The sequence below is a fragment of the Pterocles gutturalis genome, unplaced genomic scaffold, assembly GCF_000699245.1.
Source record: "Pterocles gutturalis isolate BGI_N339 unplaced genomic scaffold, ASM69924v1 scaffold3073, whole genome shotgun sequence".
NCBI lineage: Eukaryota > Metazoa > Chordata > Aves > Pterocliformes > Pteroclidae > Pterocles > Pterocles gutturalis.
This window is the reverse complement of record NW_010117738.1, coordinates 38,168-57,546: the sequence shown is the minus strand read 5'-3', so window position 1 is coordinate 57,546 and position 19,379 is coordinate 38,168. Positions and strand designations below refer to the sequence as shown.

The 19,379-nt window shown below is 37.6% G+C and overlaps 1 protein-coding gene across 1 annotated transcript in view; it reads right to left on the bottom strand.

Annotated features, from left to right (window-relative positions):
* Window positions 1–322: 322 nt before the first annotated feature.
* The window catches only part of LOC104463514 (pleckstrin homology-like domain family B member 2), a gene marked incomplete at its 3' end in the record, with an annotated part of 48,900 nt that continues 29,843 nt past the window's right edge, over window positions 323–19,379 (bottom strand). The window contains 9 exon segments of the mRNA XM_010075885.1: window positions 323–413; window positions 3,824–4,031; window positions 8,797–8,896; window positions 9,516–9,656; window positions 10,353–10,526; window positions 11,406–11,519; window positions 15,039–15,128; window positions 15,884–15,994; window positions 16,737–16,892. Of these exon segments, the coding sequence (XP_010074187.1) occupies window positions 323–413; window positions 3,824–4,031; window positions 8,797–8,896; window positions 9,516–9,656; window positions 10,353–10,526; window positions 11,406–11,519; window positions 15,039–15,128; window positions 15,884–15,994; window positions 16,737–16,892 (1,185 nt within the window).

Here is a 19,379-nt window from a genome sequence, read left to right as displayed (position 1 = left end):
ACTGTGGCCCTGTCGTAGAAGGCCACCACTCTAGAAATGAAGGCTCTTCTTAAGCTCTTCTTAAGCTCTCCTAGCAGGTGTAGGAACAATGCTGCCTAGCTTCTGATGGGATTTTGCCATCAGCTTATCCATTAAGATTGCAGCTATTGCAAATGGGCTCAAAGATATAGTATGAGGGTGAAACCAGACCAAACTAAGGGAGGAGAGATAATTTTTAAAGTGTCTATTAAGTGTAAACTATTTAAGGTCCAATATTGCATTTAGGAGGATATTATCCAACTAACATGGCCACTCTTAGTTTTACTCCTAAAATTATGCTTACCCTGGTCTCAAGCAGCCTAGTCTTTTCAGCATGCGCTTGTTTCAGAAGTCTCTCCATCTCTTCTATTCTTGCAACATTTGAAGTGCTAGCACTGCACACAAAAAAAACCAAACCAGAGTTATTTAAAAGAATACTTGGTATTTAAAGACATACTTTACAGTCCAACATTAGACAGTTTAAGAATGGAGTTGATATTGTTCTGATCCCATTCAGTGAAGCAGGCCCTAACAAAAAATGATGCATAAAGGATATGGTATACTCTCTATGTATACATTCCCCATGCAGAGTTGTGAACAATGCACTGCTGAGTGCCTAAAAATGCATCTCGTCAGTCCCCTGTGATCTGTCATCTTCTCCCAGATAACAGAATGTAGATAGAGGTGGTCACCATGTCCTAACAGAACACACTACCATTCCTCAGAGGTGGCATTAGTAGCCATCTGAATATACCAGTCTTTCTGGCTTTAGACTGTCTCTGCTTCATTTCTCAATGAGCTCATCATCAAAAAAGGCTTGATAAAAATAAGGAGGGTTAAGAGATATGCATAAAGGCCATTCAGTGACAGAGCAGTGTCAGGAAGGATCTACTAGTTAAAGTAACTGGCAAGCCAAAGAAAGAAGGTTAATTGCAAAGAGTGCTAGATCCTGGCCCAGCAGAACACAGCTATCCCCTTTTGCCTGTCCTTTTTTCCCCTTTCATTTCTTTTCTCCAATACAGTTTCTTTTTTTCATCTCAATTTACCAACCATTTCAACTGTGACATTTCCATGGCATGCTCTCTATTTTATTTTGCACCTTATGCTGTTCAAGAAAAACTGTTGATGTTAAATATTACTGTATTACCATTAATAATGCCATTAGACTGAAGCACAATGTGAGGAAACAGAATGGATTCAAATGTTTAGGGCACAGAGAAACTTGACCTGAGATTGCACTGAAAATGCTATCTGACCACTGAGGTGGAAATGGGTGTCAGACCATAGAATCCTATAATGGTTTGGGTTAGAAAGGACCTTAAAGCTTGTCTAGTTCCACCCCCCCCTGCCACATAAGCTATGTGCAGAGGCTTGAACTACCTCTGATACCACAAACTGCTGAAGATGGCAGAATCGTTCATCCTACTTAACAGCATACACACCAACTCTGAAGGGACACAGGTAGAATGGAAGTAGTCCAAATATGTGTCCTGGGCAAGGAAAAGAAAAATAGTAAGAAAAACATCCTTCATTTTTGAGCACGCATCTGACAGTTATGTCTGTAAGACCAGGATTTTTGTCAGAAGTGTGACAGTCTTCAGAACATGTTTCTTTGTCTGATACTGGGGGTAGGTTTCATGAGAGGACACAATACAAAAATAACATACCTCATTTAACCCAAGCTTGCAGAAAAGGTGTAATCCATCTGAAATCTAGCTAAGCTAGATAGCCTGAGCTTTTAGCTTATTGTCTCTGAAAAAAAAAAGGGTGCCACTGACTTAAATGCCTAAGCCAAGTTTAGCCACACTATGTTTAATTGATGGGCCAGAAGAATCTGGGTGAAATAACTTCAGTAAAAGCAATGGAGCCATAAATTAAATCATCTGAGCAAACCAGTAAATAGTCAGTCGCACTAGGTTTTCGCATATAAAACTTGCTAATACTTTGTCTTAGTTAAATTCTTTCATCCTTGATTTGCTTATCTTGCTCACAGAAATTAAGGCATAGCTGAAGATCATAATCTCTGAAACTTCAACCACGAAAAATTAAGTTGCTAGTGAATCTTGAAACAACTACTGCTTGGTGAGTTGATGAATGATTACAGTAGTTCTGTTTCTTCTGTATTTTGAGAACAGGCAGATTTTAAGCATTTTCAGAAAAAAAAAAGGTCTCTCTCACCTTATACAAAGTAATATATACCTCAAATATTTTAAATGTGTCAGAACAAAGCAAGATAAATTGTTTTTCTTTAAAGTCTGATATGACTAGAAAAGATTCTCAAGTACCACCTAAACCAATCTGAATTCATTTTGCTTAAGGGAAGTTTTGTCAAGGAAAATTAACCGCCTATCTTCCAAGACTTGTCAATGAACTCAGACCACGCTCTTTTCTTCCCTCATCAATCTTTGCCTTATGAGAAACTGAAGTGTCTGTTATATTAGGTCCTTTTCTGGTTTTTGTATGGGTTGAGTTTTTTTTGTGTTTGGATTTTGTTTTTTTCTTCTGGCATTGGTGGGAAGCTGCAGAAGAGCCAGAGGGTGGCAGATGGGCAAACTGTACCAGTGAAATTCAACAGCTATGTGGGCTCCCCAGTCCTGGGTTGGAGATTCCACTTACAAGATGGCCCCGTGGGAACTCAGTCACCCACCATCTTCCTCCAAAATGGTCAGAGCAGCAAGTCAAAAAGAGACAGATTTCATACCACTGCAGAGATAAGAGTTAATTTCCAGCCTGTCTCCAGCTATCGGAAACTTGCCCACTGTGTATCTATTTAAAACAAAAATCCTCAAAACCCGAGTCCTAATGCTTTTACTTTAAAAAACCAACCAACCAAACCAAACCAATCAACCAAAAAAAACCAGCCAGCAGAATCAGTGCCACTGGTATTTTCTGAACCCTTAACATTGCAGTGATAAGGACTGCAAGAGGAAATCAGTGGGCTGATACCCTGTTAGAGGAAACAGATGCTGAATAAAACACAACATGCTAGCCAAAAAAGCTGTCCTTGTGTTCAGAAGGGATTCTTAATCCTGTGACAACATTGTACTTAATTATCAGCCTCCACTTATGCTTGTGAAACTGCTGGGGCAGGACTGTGAGCAGAAATGAAAGTGCTATCATTAAAACCAGACTGTCAGAAGAAAATTGTCTTCACACAATTTTGAGACTCCATTGGATGTTTCTTTTAACATTGATCATTGATGTTCTTTTCATCTGAGGAGTGGTGAGTGGTCTTTTCATCCAAGTGAGGATGAGAAAAGCAGCCAAGGGCTCTAAGCCTTTCAGTGTCATCTCCTGTTTTTTTACTGACCCAGAAAAGGGAGAAGAAGGGGCAAAAAAGACCATCAGAGGAGCCCTAAGTGTTTCAGCACAAGTGTCTAGTAAGTTAACATACTGGACTTGCAGAACAAATGTACTTCTTTGCCAGCAGCTGTCTTCAAGGTATTTCCTATCACAGGAAATTCCTTCCTAGTAGTGACCAGGGAAGGAAGCTCAGGTATTACCCACTCTGAAAAGAATATCAACAACTTCATAATTTCAGTTCAGGACTGACACTGATTCCTTTGTGGCCTTCAACATATCGCTTAGCCTCTCCATATTTTTATTTTCCATCTTTAAATAAACAGGTGAGGTGACAGTTAAATCTGATGATGAAAGGCTACACAAATACTAAATATTAAGCCTATCTAATGACCTTATATTTTCTTAACCAGTTAGCAGCATTCACATTGCCATAGCATCACCATCTTCTCTTTTTTTGTTATAACCCTATGATATTATGACATCAGAAAGAAAGATGATTGACCTGGAAATGTTATCTGGTGAGCATGCTGATATGCTTGTCTCCATACTGTCAGAACTGTCTAAGCTTAATGTATCAAAGGCATGGTCCTTGTAACTACGGTCTGGGTAATGGAAACTATTCAAATATACGTTCGATTCGGATGCTGTTCTGCTGTAGAATTCAGGAGACTTCTGCCTTTGGTTTTCACAGATCCGTTGATGATTATATCCTGCAGAGAACAGAGGAAACTTTTATTTTACACAGAAATTTTGTGACCTGAACATAACATGCCAGCAGCACAAGCATTTTGAACATCACCTCAGTCTTAACTGCACTACGACCAAGGTACTACAATGTTACGGTTAATTTCACAAGTTAATCATAACTGAAATAAAACCCTTAAATACCTGTTTTATCTATGACGGACACAAATAAATGCAGATTAGTATGGCTGACTTTTCAATATGTATTCTTGTATGCGTATTAGGAAAATGTAATTTGAATTAATGAAATTTTCATTTTAAAATGAAAATTAGGCCTAATCTGGAAAGTAATGCAGCTAAATTCAGGAATCTAGAAGAACTGAAACCAGTTAAATTAAAGGGAAAAAAGAAGTCTTGACATCAATGGTCTTGAGTACTTGTTTGGTTGATTTTACTGAATGTGGATTTTTTTTTCTTGTCTATTTGGGGAACTTTGCCTTCTGGTAACTGCAAAGTTACAACATTTAAGTTCTTTGTCTTGTTGTTTTTCCACAAAATCACCCTTCCTGAAAAGTCATCCTTCTTGAACACAATGAGCTTTGTTTGGGTATGCTTCCTTTGAAAAATATTTCTTCTGAATTATTTTTATCTCATGTTTCCATTGCTCTTTCTAAATAATGCAGCAGTATTTATGCAGACTTACAGAGAGGTTGTTGAGCTTGCCTGATGAAGAGGAGAGTATAATGACAGTTGTCATTTTAACTGCTCAAGTTATTTTACAGTGCCCTTTTAAGGTTTGTTTAATCTATGTGCTTACAAATGCAACTGCACTGCTCATCTTTTCCTTCAATCAATGCAAATGCAAGAAGTGAGACTTTCTCACAGCTCTGATTCTCAGTCAAGTTTATAATACTATCTACACATTCCTGACCGAAAATTTGAGCTGGTGGCAAGGTCGGAGGTTAGGAAGGACTGTCAGACTACATGAAAAGCTCCCATTCGTACAGGAAGGCAGCCGCTGACATTCCACATATTTAAGATAAACAGACACAGGAAAAATGCAGACAAATGAACAAATGCAGTAAAGTCCAGATAAAAACTTTTACTAGATATCATTAAGACACTGATGTTAGGAAAACATGCTTAAAGTGGGAACATTTTCCTACCTTATTCTCATTCTTTATCTGCACATACAAGGCTACTGTCTAGTATTTTTTGCCATGCCACAGCACAGGGGGTCCCAGTTCAGGGAGCCAACAACTGCAGCTCTACCTTGGAAAGGCTATAATATTCTCCAAAAGATATCTGAAAACCATGACTGAAGCTGAATAATTAAAGCATATTATTAAATAAATCATGCCCTACAAGCATTTCCAAGGCAGATGGTTTACTCTTTCCTCCTCACTTTTTTCTGTACCATACAAAGGTTTCTCACAGACAATTAAAGCGGGTTTCTAAGGAACTAATAGGACTAACCATTTGAAAGAACACTAATTTTCAATAAAAGCTCAATTGCACCTATTAGTCAAAGAGACAAAAGGGACACAAATACACTTCAGCATTTATAAACAGCATCACACAGCACAGGTGTTACTGATTCATATGTGCAGTTTGAGTTTTTTCCCCATTATTATGGCAAACGCTGCTGTTATTGCAGATATGCAATTACCTTTCATACTCGAACCTTTGGAATGACTAACTGCTCCTGTAAAATGGTTATCAATTATTCATTATGGGAAGAAAGTAAAAATAAATTACTGAAAGAAACTGCTTCAAATGAATGTTTTTTCTATTGAGCCTTTTACAAAACCTTGACTACTCAGAAATTTTAATTTCGTATCTTATATTTCACTGAAAAATAGACCCATCTAAAAGGCATACACAGCAATCCTACAAACACTCTCCTACAGGAAAGTCAGCTTTCCATGACGTTTAAGTAAAACATTTGTCACTTAAATTTATGTAATCATGCAAAGGTAATCAAATACTGCAAGAAACATACAGTCATTAGCTCGCAGAATGAGAAACATTCACAGAAGCAGAGCCTAAACGCGATCGTGCAGTAAGCAATGGGCACTTCAAAGCTCCGGATACTCCTAGACACCAAGAAACCTCACAACCAACCTGCTCCCATTACAGCCCCACTTACACATCACACAGGCACAAGCTATTGCTTAAGGAATTTTTAACTGCTCAAGTGCCTATTCATGGAACGTGCACTTAAAAACATTAGACTCTTCGTAAGATCCAGCACTTCATTAAAGTTTCCCACAAGCCAAGACTTATCTCAGACAAGTTTAAGCTGATCCAAGAGCTAAAATGTTTTTGTTGCATTGGCTTATATTCTATGTAGTAAGCCAGCAAACTTAACACTTTTAACAGCCATATTGTTAAGCAAAATATTGGAAATATTTGTAAAGCCGTATCATCCAAAAAAATCCAAAAGAGTTATTGCAGAATCACAAAATGCAGATATATCACCACAAAATTATGGTGAGGTCAGAACTATAGGTGAAAGCTGTTACTGAAAGTAGCACTATCAAGTATGTTAAAAAATAGTACTTCATAAAAACAATCATGGTACAACATTTTCTTTTATTTCCTTTTTTTTTTTTTTTTGAAGACTGACATTAACATGTCAGGATACATTTTGTGTATGGAATCATGCCAAAGTAGGAAGCCCAAGTCTGTCTACCTTGTCATTGTCACCCATAGATTTGCAAAGATTTCTAAATTTTCTGCTCTACTTGTGCGGCCATGAGCAAAGAAGCAGAAAATTAGGCCGGCAAAAGCTGTAGCTCTGCAGATATTAGCATTAATCACAAGTTTTGTTGTGACAGGTTATTTGACAGCAGGAAAAAAAGGATCTTTTAAGTGCTGTCATTATTTAACAATTATTTAAAAGTTTTCCAAGATTTTGGGAACTACTTGATAGTGCTGATGCAATCCATACTTTTGCCAAAACATGACAATGATAGACACAGCCAGATAAAGGGATGTTTTCATACCTTTTCTGGCTTTTCCTGAGTTCCGTAGGAGTTAAAAAAAAAAAAAAGTTTGAAAAGCTTATAATTTTTTAAAATATTTTTTCTTAATAACTTAGTATTTCCATTCAAATTGTTGTATCTTTCAAAGACTAATGGTCATCTTCTAGTACGGCAGGAAGTATAGCACACATGGTTCCTCATGGCACATGTGCCAAGTGCCTTAACAAATACATCTCTTGCTCTCCCCTGCCTCTTTTCTTTGTCAGGCCATAATTCAGTTTTGGTTTGTGGGGTGTTTGGGCTTTTTTCCCCCCTCACTCTTAAGTCAAGAAATCTGTCCATACTCTTAGGATTTTCTTAATTGCATGCTGACCAAAAAAAAAAAAAAAAAAAAAAAAAAAACATTAAAACTGATCAATTTATTTTTTAAACTGTTATCTTTGCCTATGTTAGGTTTGGTAACACTTTGGTTTTTTAGGTTGCACACTAATGCTCCTTTGCAACCATTTTACAAAAATATTGCCAATTTTAAACATGTGATCTCTTGTCATCAAAGTTTAGCCAAACCAACCTTACTGATTTTCAAACTGAAACAAAGTGTTTTCTGCACAACAGCATAACAATGGGTATCAATATACCTGCAAGCAATTCCACCCTTGCAAATGCATTACATCAAAGCAGCTTTCCAAGCTGAGCATGAAGCTCCTTTTGTATCACGTCTGAAATATATCAAGATAAGTTAGCCACAGCAGGGTAAGTAAGGAAGGCCTACTGCATAACTAAAGCTCAGAAAAACCAAATCACAACTGGATCAGCTCTACAAAGCAAATGTAGTAGGTCATAATCCCTTTTTGGCAAGCTTGTTCTACGCCTGCACTGAGTCATCTTGGTGCATATGGCTGACCTCAGTCAGGCTCTTTGCCCTTTAACAGCTGCTAGCTCTTACAAGCCCTGTAACAACAGGATGGATCCTATCTCAGCTCAGGCCTAGGCAGTGCAATTCTACAGAATGACCTCTGGCATTTATATTAATAAGGATGCTGCAGATGCCAGAAAGAAAAGAAACTGACAGATGGCACTGAAGCAACTCCATTTGAAGACGGGACACTTACGAATAATGCATCTCACTAAAGCAGAAATTAAGTGTATTGATTCAAGTAGACAAACAACAGACACAGAATGCCATAGCTACAAGGTCATGTTTCAAAGATGTAACTTCCTTTTGGATCCAGAACCGTCATGTCCCTACTACAAAAATGCAGCCATCTATCCATGATAATACACCTCTCTCCTTTACTATTTTCTAACCAAATAATTAAGACCGGTGACAATAGCACAGTTACAGATTCTCAAAGGTAAGTCATGATACTAAATCTCTGTCTGGGGAATTACTTTGTCCAGTCAAAAATACATGGCCATGAAAAACAATTCTTGAGATCACAACATGAAAAGAATTATTAAAAAAAAAAGGAAGAAAGAAGAAAGCAACATGTAAGATCTTTAATATATTGCCTCAAAATCACTCACAGAAATTACACAGTTAACCCAAAGTGTATTTTTCAATATACTTTTCTTGTTTACTTGATTATATTTGGTGACCATGTACTTCAAAACTAAATGTGTGCCTACATCAGCATCCTAGCATCTGATACCTGCAAACTACATATAGAGCTTGCTTTTTTTACCAAGAAAGAAACTTTTATTTTACAGCCCTGCTGATTATAGAAACACCAGTTTCAGACTCATTTTCTGAAAGATTAAATGCTGAATTTTAACAGCAATGAATCAAATTAAAAGGTCTTACCTTTGTGCATCCTTCTCGACTCTGACTCTTTGGTCATGGTTGCCAGGCAGTGAGGAAGTACGCTGCCGCAGCTGTTGCTCTGTCCTAATGGTAAATGTCCCTGCAGGAAATTTTGTTAATAAGTGCTTAAAACTACAGTTCAAGACTTTTTTTTTTGTAGCAGCAGCTAATGGTAAAATAACTTGCTTTGTCATGGCTATCAAGGTCACATCATATCAATGAGCCATGGACATTTCAGTAGTGCACAGTCTCTATTAGACCAAATTGTTTTCCAAACAGTATCTCCACTTCACTGCGGTTTGTTGATTTACCATGCCAGAAATAAAGAGTATTTTCACTTTATACACAGCTTTAGCATTTAGAGGCCTTAGGTAGGAAGGAAAACCATCTGTTGAGTCTTTACAATGAATTTAAACTAAAACAGCCTGGAAATACAATCCTTGAATAATCAAAATGCAAGATCACTCTTGCAGCACGGCATTTCCAGAGGTCAGAATAAAGGCCGGGAGTATGAAAGGCTGGATATGGATATTCCCATATGGAATATTCCCATATATGGATATTTCCACATGTTAATAACCCCAAATTTATTTCAAAGTCAGTTTCAGTTGTGAATTTAGGGGTTTACCTAATGCTTACAGTGCTACTCAACCTTACCTCTAACATAACATGTTTTTATATAGACACTGGAAGGCTACTAATAGCATGCAACTACGTACTTTAGATGCAACGCTTCGTCCAAGTGTAGCACTATTGAAGTGTGGCGACACAGACGGAGTTGTTTTCTTGCGAGGTAAAGTATCGCTCATGTACATGCATTCCCTGTGCTGCTTCTTTCGCTCTTCCAGATTTCTGAAATGCTTCAAATATAATTTGTTACACAGTTTTGACAAACTGAATTGACCTACTTGCTCAGTTATGCTCTATATGGAATATACTGAAAGTAATAGTCTGGGAACTTCACTGGAAGAAGAAAATCTAAAATACAGAGTACCTCCTGCTGCATAATGTTTTCCAGCATTTCTACAAATATCACATTTAAATCATGCTGATTAAGAAAATAGATTAAATTCATGTGCATATTTTGTGTACATGTCCCTGTACCAAATTTTTTTTGAAAAACTCAAGTCTAGCATACAAGTGGATTATGCAGAAAATCATTTATTTACGAGTTACTGTAATGAACTGGTGGATTAAAACTGAAAAAGCTTTTGAGAGGCTCTGTTCAAACGTGTATGAAAAATTAATTTAGGATTTGAAAGGCAGCCACCTGTACTTCATTGCTGCAAGTCTTCTGTCAGTTACAATGGCTTCTAAATATTAGTATTTGCCTCTGGATTGTTTATATATGTAGAATTTTTGTTCAGTAATATTCTATAATGTATTGTGTTGATTTTTAAAAGAGCAAAGCCTTTAAGTGCAACACTTCACAAGCACAATCAACTAGTGATCTATCATTTCACTCTAAAAACTTTGCAGATAAATCAAATCCATGGCCACCATAACAAAAACAAATAAAAATAATAATCCCAAGTTATCAGCTTTTAATCTGTTACCTGTTGTTGCCTGCGGTGTTTCTTAGCTGGCAGAGGTGGAGGTGTATCAGATAAAGGAATAGGATCTACATGAGTAGCCATGACCTCAGGCCAATGGACTGATGGAAGTTGAGCAATAGAGCGAGGAGAAAGAGAGTGAGGAAACACAAATCCAGAACAGATTGGTGATCTTAGCTTTATAGAAAAAAGAGAAATTACACATAGAGTTTTCTTTCTGGAATTGCTCAAAAGATACGGCACATACAAGCTGCAGTTTTAGCACTGTATTTGTTGGAGCATTTAGCAGGAAAGATGCGTTGTATTGCAACACTCGATGCGTATTTAACTACCAGAAGTAGCACAGAAATGCCAAATTCTAAACCCATTGCTGCTGCCTTATTGCAACAGAAAGATAGGCAGCTTTACATTCATAAGATTATTCCTTTCCTTTAAAAGGGGATATATTCAAAATTTGCTATGGTCATTATAAAGGCAAAAACATCACAAAGAATGAGAAAAAGAGAGAGTAAGCTAGAAGACACAGATCGGACAGGTTCTGTGGAACAGCTAAGGTAAGTAGAAGGTACACATCTCCCCCAAGTATTCAAGATATACTTCTTCTACCACCTCACAAGGGGAAAAAGAAAAAAAAAAAAAAAGCTGCAAAACATACAAAAGTAACACCTACGCACCACTGAATGAGTAATCAATAAATGTTTCCACAGACTGTTTCTCCAAAGGTGCATTACATTATAGTGTTTGACAGGCAAAGATTGTCACTTATTGCTGCTTGGGTCATAAACATTCAGGTTTTTTGGCCTTCAAAGTCCCATCTATTTCGTCAAAGACAATTTACAACTGAAGCTGTCCTTCAGCTTTACTAGTAAACTGTTATCCGACTTGGTAACTGGCAGATGGCAGTTTGCCTCTGGGCCATTTTTTTTGTTACATACTGAATTACCAAAAAAAAGAAAAAAAAAAAGAACATAAAAAGTCAGCCATGAAAGAACAATGCAAACAAAGGGAAACATCTCTCAAACAAACCTCTTTATTTTGTGGCTGGCTGGTCAGCACAGCCGTGGAAGGCTCAGTGGCAACTGCTTCAGCATCTGTGAGGGGCTGGGTGGAAGGGGATATATTCGTGGAATTGCCATACAGCTCACTAATTTCACTTACACTGATATAGCCCTAAAAGGAGGAATTCAGAGGTTAAAAGGAGCAAAAGCCAAAAGACGTGCAAGAGTATTAAGGTATCCAGTACGATGAAAGTTAGTTTAGAGTGATACAGCCACATCTGTTATCATTGAAATACTTCATCATAAATAAAATTATCATCAAGCTTGTCAAATGTTGAATACTTGGATTCTGAAAATTTTCCTTCATTTAAACAAATACATTTGTGTGATCAAAAAGCAAATGTACTTTAAGTGACCAAAAGACTTTACTAAAAAGTAAATACCCTTTAGAAATTAAGTCGCTCTTACTCAGGAAAGCAGGTTGGAGAAAAAGAACAGATTTTATTCACCCATTTTTTAATTTCTCCCCTCTTCCCCCATGTTTAAATAAAATAACTCTGATTAATTTCTTGCCTAACTTTTAAGCTAGTTTAAGCAAACTAAATGACCAACAGAACTGGGAAGAACTTACATAAGGACGTGCCATGCCATTGTTACTCTATAAATTACACTGACACAACACCTTCCATTTGCATTGTCTAGAAGTTGATTCTTTTAGGTGTTACTGGGAGACTCAGGTAAGATGCTGTTAGTATTAGCCCCATAGCCATTACAATTTGTCCTTTTTTTTTTTTTTTTAATATAATCATACAGGAGATGATGGACTGAAGAAAAGCATGGACATTAGAGTGAGCTTCTGCTTGCAGAGAAGATTTATGCAGGCAGATCTGAGATACCATGGCAGAATACAATTATTGCACGTGTTCTGATGTTAGCTGAATAAGTATTATTTAAAAAATAAAATATGGAATCTAGTCCACAGTGTATAGGATGCCAGACTGCAAAAGAGAAAAGGTCCTAACTCCTTATTCACAGAAAACAAAGCTATGCAAAAGGAATATATTACTGTTGAAGCAGTATCATAAAAAATTATATAAAAATATGCTTTTAAATTGAGAAGGTGTCGAAGGGGCTATGTTTCTATTACTGTACCAGCACACTGACATGCCAGTAGGTATACTTTGGCAGTCAGTAACAGAAGCCGCAGACTGCTATTATATTTCTTCTGTTTTAAAAACGCATACGTTTAGCAATGGTCATAGAAGGCAGGTTGAAAAAAATACCAACTCTATTACCCATTAGCATAATTTTTAATGTATTTTATCAATTATTTCAAGCAGATAGACAATTCTGGAAAATTAAGTACCACACTGTGAACACAGCACTGTAGAAATAGGAGGGAAATCTTGACTCAGGTACCATTTGATGAACTATTAAATGAGAAGGAGACTGGGTAAGATACTAAAGTTACCCTCTCAAACCATGTGGCTATATTACAGTAAAATAGACTCCAGAATGAATAAACATAAAATTTTCTTAACCATCTTGTTGTAGCAGTATATCAGTAACCAAAACTTGGCAAGTCTATGAATGCAACATTATATTTATTCTTATAGATAAAAAAGTGCTGTCACCATTATATAAAAACCATTCAGTTTAGACTCACAACCACGATGGGAATTCACCATGGGATTAAAAAAAATAAGCAAAAACCAAATAATTGTGCTGTGCATTAGCTCAGGCCCCTATTATCTTAAGATTAAATAAATAGTTTCAAGTCAGATTAGGCATCCAAGTAATTTTGTCAACTCTGAACTTCTAAACAATATTGCTTTTTCTCAGTTATTTAAGTACTGTGTTAAGCATCCTGCCTTTTTACATGAGGCACGTTACTCTCTATTGCTATGCATGCAGAGAGTAAGCTTCATGATGGATAGGAGAGAGTCACAAACATGTGCTTTGGTGAGGAGGAACCCAGAAATGTTGGACTGCAGGCTCCACTGATACATGAGCAACCGCGTGGTGAAATTAACTTCTGTGTGCAGGCAGTCTGTTTAAGCCTGCCTACCACTTGGTGCCTGATTTTTAAAGGTGCTAGAACAGTTGGAGAAAAATTAAACTGGACTGAGACAAACATAACATCTGGCAAGGAATGGCATTTCTTTTATAGGACAGAGCCTATGGGGATAACGAGCATGGAACAGATAACGCATGCTGTTCCTTCTCTCATTTACCTTAGAGTAAGTCCTAAGTGACTTCACTGCGGTGAACAGAATGACACCACTGAATAATTCATTTCAATAAAAAGAGCATCAGGCTCCCTTAATGTAGCTGAATTTTGAAAGATCTGTGATTAAGCAAACCATTATGTGGATATGCAGATAAAAATCAGAGATAACACCTATTCTCTAGTGACAGAATGAACAGATCCATCTCAAAATGAAAAAAAAAAAAAAAAAAGCTTAGACTTGCCAGAGGTCCTGGTGGGAGGTGAGATTTCCAGATCAGAGTGCCACCTAGGACACCAGAGGTCAAAGTATCTGCAATATGGCTTGCAGTGAGGAATGATGCTCAACCCCACTGGCACATGCTGGAGGCCACCTGGGTTCACCAAGAACTTCAAACCCAAATAAGCAAGATCACATTTCCCCGGTGCCGAGAAGACACACGGTTACTTTAGATTTCAAGAGCTCAACTTCCCACAGTGAAACCTACATCGTTAGATGGGGCAGACCTTGTTCAGGGTTTCGATAGAAGCCGATCCAGCAAGTCCAGTCACACCTCTTAAGCAGAAGTTACTGAAGCAGCTACAGATACCGGTCTGTATTTTAAATGCTAGATTTTCTGTTTCTCCATTTATAACTTCATGATTATCTGCAGTTTGCAGATTCATCTAGTCAAGGCCCAGAAGATAAATACAGGGAGTTAATACTAGTATCATAGGTGCTGACTGAATCTTTATAATGGACTGTGGCTTAACTTACACTGACCTTGCTCATGGACCTTGAGGCTTAAAGCGGTACCCTCAAAGCTATGACATCTGGACAGCTGCAGATAAGCTCTGGGTCTCATCATGCCTTAGCCAAACTCACTCATTTTCTTTCAGCAAAAAAATATTTGACACCTTTACTCTAACTATTCAAAATAGTTAAATAAACAGCTCAATAGGTATCTTAAAACCACAATGGCTTGAAGTCTTCAATTCAATGCTTTTTAAAAAGATCAAAATGTACACTTGTCATGCTTTACTACAGAGCCTTAGAATAAAAGGCTGGGAGGAGGCAATGATAAAATCTACAGTGCAAAAATAAGACTGAACTGTATTCGTACTTGAACAGAGTTATTCCTGGACCTCATTCTTGTTCACTTCAATGAGGTCTAATTTTCTATTATGAGAAAATTAGGCACATACCACCACCACCCCCACACACACATAAAAATAATTATTTTTCCAGAGCAAGAGATTAAGGCGATATCCAGGAAAATGCCAAGAAAACTATTTTTGCTCACACATGCATTTGGACTTCCATGGATAGCTTTACAATGTGATTTCATCACATCTCAAAAAAAAATTGTATGAATAGGATTTCACTAAAGTTACTAAAAAGCATTTAAAAGTTATAAACTTCTAAAGCATTTAAAGTTATTAAAAACCATTTATGGCAAAGTAAAAAGCAGTGAATCTATTTACCTCTTTTAGACTATTGGGACTGACAGAAAATCCCTTTCCTCCGGAAAGTGCGGAATATTTCTTTTCCAGATTACAGAGATTCTCTTTTTCCTGTTAAAACCAGACATTTTATGAAAAATACCAACAGCCACGTAGTGAAAACAGATGTTAGCAGTTTTCTTAAGTGTGTAAAGAAACACTGGGATAGAAGGCTAGAAACTGCACAGCAGAGCTTCAACTTCATCCATGTAGAGCAGAACTGAACAAAAAATGAAGATACAGAACAAAAAGCTAGTGAAAGATTTTATTTAATAACCACAGCCAAACCAAATAGGTCTTCCTTCAGCATCTTGAAAATGCTGATTCTGCTTAATGAACTAAACATGGTTTCTCTCATGATTAAAAGCAAACACAAAATGGACATGAAGGGTTCGTGCCAGCTTCTTATTAACCAGACGTATGCTGATGTTAAGTAGCTCATCTTGTGGCCTAGTATGGGCTATCACAAGCCAAAAATCTGAGCTCTCTGGTGCACAGTTCTAGCAGCCACATAGGAAGCACAGGCTTTCAGCTTCTGCACCCAGGTGGGTGCCTCTGGTTGAGTCCTCTGTAAGGGAAGCACCTCTAAAAACCTCTCAGTTATCAAATACCACTACCGTTTTCTCATAAGAAATCTGCTGATTAATTACAAAGGAGTTCTTTTTTTTTTTTTTTTTTTAAGGTTAATGGATACAAAATGTGCCTGTCACATTATTACCTACTTGTTAGTTTCTGCACAAGTGATGCTTTTCTCGTGCTCTTCTTTTGTTCTATGAAATGCTCTTTTATTACATGCTGAAAATATCTGAAAGTCAATAAATACTTACCCTTTGCAGCATCATTATTAAGTTGTTTTTCTCTTTTACAAAATGATCTTGTTCTCTTTGTGCTTGTTGGACAATATGATTGGCTTGTTTTTTGAGAGCAGATATTTTTTCCTAATATAAAAAGAAAATAATCACAATTTACATGTTTCATTTTCAAAGCACAAGACAACTTGCAGCAAGGATCCTATTCAGAAGAGTTCACTCATTCAGGAAATAAAGAATTTACAAGACAGCTTACTTCTCTGAAGGAGATAATTAAATACGATTTACACAGTAACAAGACAATTTATTCAAGACAAAACAAAAGAACAATTGCATATATTATTTTATAACATAGTGACCAGCATCCATATACTGAAAAGAACTGGTTTAGAGATGCAACTTCTGACCTCTGAAAAAATGGTATTTAATTGGTTGAGATAGGACCTTTACAACTGATTTAAAAAATAAGATATTTTCTTCATTTGGTGTTCTATTATTATTTTAACAAAATAATTGAACATCAAGATCAAACATGTGCATAAAATAAGTGCAGTTTTGTCCAGAGTGTACAAATCTTCCTTAAAGAAGGAAAACTAACAGTCTGGTACTTTTTCATAGCAAATTAAAGGGTTTCATTTTCATATCCAAATATACAAACAGATCAACGAAGTTCCACGCTCTATTTCGTTTTGGAGAAGCGCATTATTTGATCTGTGTGGGATGTTACTGGGCCATCACCTTTGTTCTGCTGCAAAAGCTTTTTCAAAGAGGAAAGTTTTGCATTATTTCTCACAGATGAGCAGGTTATAGATCTATTTCATCTCCTTTATGCTCAAGAACAAAGAACAAATGAATTGTGTTAGTGCTTTACCTTTCTACTGACAATGCTACGCTGATATTCAGCTACTTCACGCAGGAGCTGTTGCGTCAGGTTTTCTTTCTCTTCATCTAACCTGCTTTCATGTTCAAGTTGCTGAAATTCCAAATCTTCAAAATGTTTGCTTTCTATGTCCAATAGGTCAGCATCCTTAAGCAACAACAACAAAAAAAGTAATCATGTTTTCACCGACTTCAGAATAGAGATACTTACAAACACACATAAAAATCAGTCTAAAACAGTGTTTACACATCTCATACAACATGTTCAAACAGCAGCTCAATGCTTTTAATAACCTACTATCACAATAAGGGAACAAATAGGGCTAATGATTATTTTGACGTTGGTTTCTCCATCGCTCCTACTGTCCCCCCCCGCTGAGAAACATGAAGTACCTGCATGGTGAGGGAGCTGTTTTGCAGCAATCACATCAAGCTGGAGCCTCTTAAGCACCGAGCACACCACAGCTGGGCATATCACTCTGCTGTAGCCTAGCTGCGACACCACGAAAGCCTGAACCCGTGCAGTGACATTGTCATGTGCCAAACTGGGACAGCATTACTGCTTGCCAACCAAGGACAGAAAGTATCATCCCAGGAACACCAGAGAACAGCACACCGAATTAACTAATTATGGGAATACGTACTCAAATGAGGGAGTCTGAACCGCAGTTAGAGTTTCTTAAGTCTAGCCCAAGCACCGGCACTGTTTTTATTAACAGACATACAGTCAGATAAGACAAAAGATACGTGGAGCTGTGTGCTGTCGGCACACTGTCATCACCTCAGCAGTCATGTCCAACCATACCAGCTGCTCAGCCAGAGGCTGATCGGGGACCGAACTGGAACTGACATTTGCTCCCTCTGAAAATACACAATTAAGAACTCTGGCCATCCACCCTAGCCAGTAGGTCCATTACTTCAGAAAAGTTATCAGCCCACTTTTATGCATTCTCCTGGACCAATGCCAGGTTTTGTCAGGAAAAAAGAGGTTGAATGCTGCAGAAGAGACCCCAGAAATAAGAACACACCTGCCTTCCGCTTAGGGATGACAAGATATAACTTATGGTGCTTTTCAGCACAAGAAATTAATGCTAATCTTTCTCCTTCAATATCTGCGTATTCATAACACAAATCCCTACTTACAAGTTCCAATCTTCTGAAGAAAAAGGTGTTTTCAATAATCACAGTATTATTAAATGCTAAGGCTCTCTAAAATAGGCATATTGTACACGACTTTTTATGTAAGAAAACCTACATCCTGTAAGCAATATATAATTTTGGAGAAATGCAAACTTACTCCTTTTCTTATTTCAACCTAAAGCAAAGGTTAGCGACTGAGCTAAGCAGATATGTCTCTGTAAAGGCATTCAAAACCAGCTTCCAACGTGCCAGAGAAGACATAGGATGCAGAAGCTGAAGAATACAAGTTACTATATGAAATACCAACATTTTCGCATCATTCTCCAGAGATGTGCCTTCCATTTGTAAGAGGCAGCAAAGAGACCAAAAGCAAAGATGCAGGCTATAAATTACAAGAAAGTGGTTACCTACAATACAAAAATGCTTCATTCAAACTAGTCAGTCATCTTCAGCATTCAAAACAAATGGAAAGGCTTTGCATGGGCCATGGAAGTCAATAAGGTCAGGCTTTTTTATACCAAAGTAGTTGCTACTGAGGCAGAAGAAGAGACAAACTTCAGAGAAGGCAACTGATTGGCAAAAAGGCAACTGGTAGCCAGTTCAGCTCATGAAGCACTGTATTCTTTGGACAATGTGCTATGGAACAAGAATTTCACCACATTCTGTACCACTATGTCCACTGGGGGGAAAAAAAAAAAAAAGCCTGTACCAAATTTGAAACCAAGTCAATTTTCAAACTTAAAAACTTCTGAGGGGTAAGTGGCAGTAAGCCTAGCTCTACCTGTGGCTGCAAGCACACTTCAGCAAGATCACCAGACAGGCAGGCCCACGGGGACCAACACCCCGGGCATGGCCACAGGGGCGCAAGGTCTGGCTCCGAAAGATGCCCACTCAGTCCTTGCCATGATCTTCACAGGGATTCTACTTGTCAACAAAGGATTTGTAGGAAAATGATTGTTCTTGCTGTAGGTAATGGCTTCCTGAACCAAGTAGCAAGTATACTCCCCTTCCCTTTTATTAAAACAATAGACATCAAAATATTGTAACTTATAATCTGTTAACAAACAACAGGCACAATGTTTCTGTGTTGTACTTCCAAACCATAAATTTCTTTGGCATCTCCATTACTTCTGTAATGGCACTGGGGAAAATTTGATCCACTTCAGGATGTGTTGGGAGCTTCATAGGCCCACAACATCTGCAAAAATTATGTGAATTTTATCTGAAGAGTAAGGCATTTCCTAGCACTGGACAGTGTTTTTTCAGATCTCTGCAGGAATCCAGACATCTAATCTCATTCTTCTTTTATGCATATCTTCATAAACCCAGGCACATGAGAACAAATAAGCTTTGGCACTTTCATACTGACAGTGAAGGATGAAGCATGCTAATTAACTTTCAGTAAGCCATCAGGAAGATCAATGGTTTCCCTCAGTGCCTTCCACAAGTCCCCAGGTTTCACCAGTCTTCGATGACCTGTCCTCCCTGCCCAACA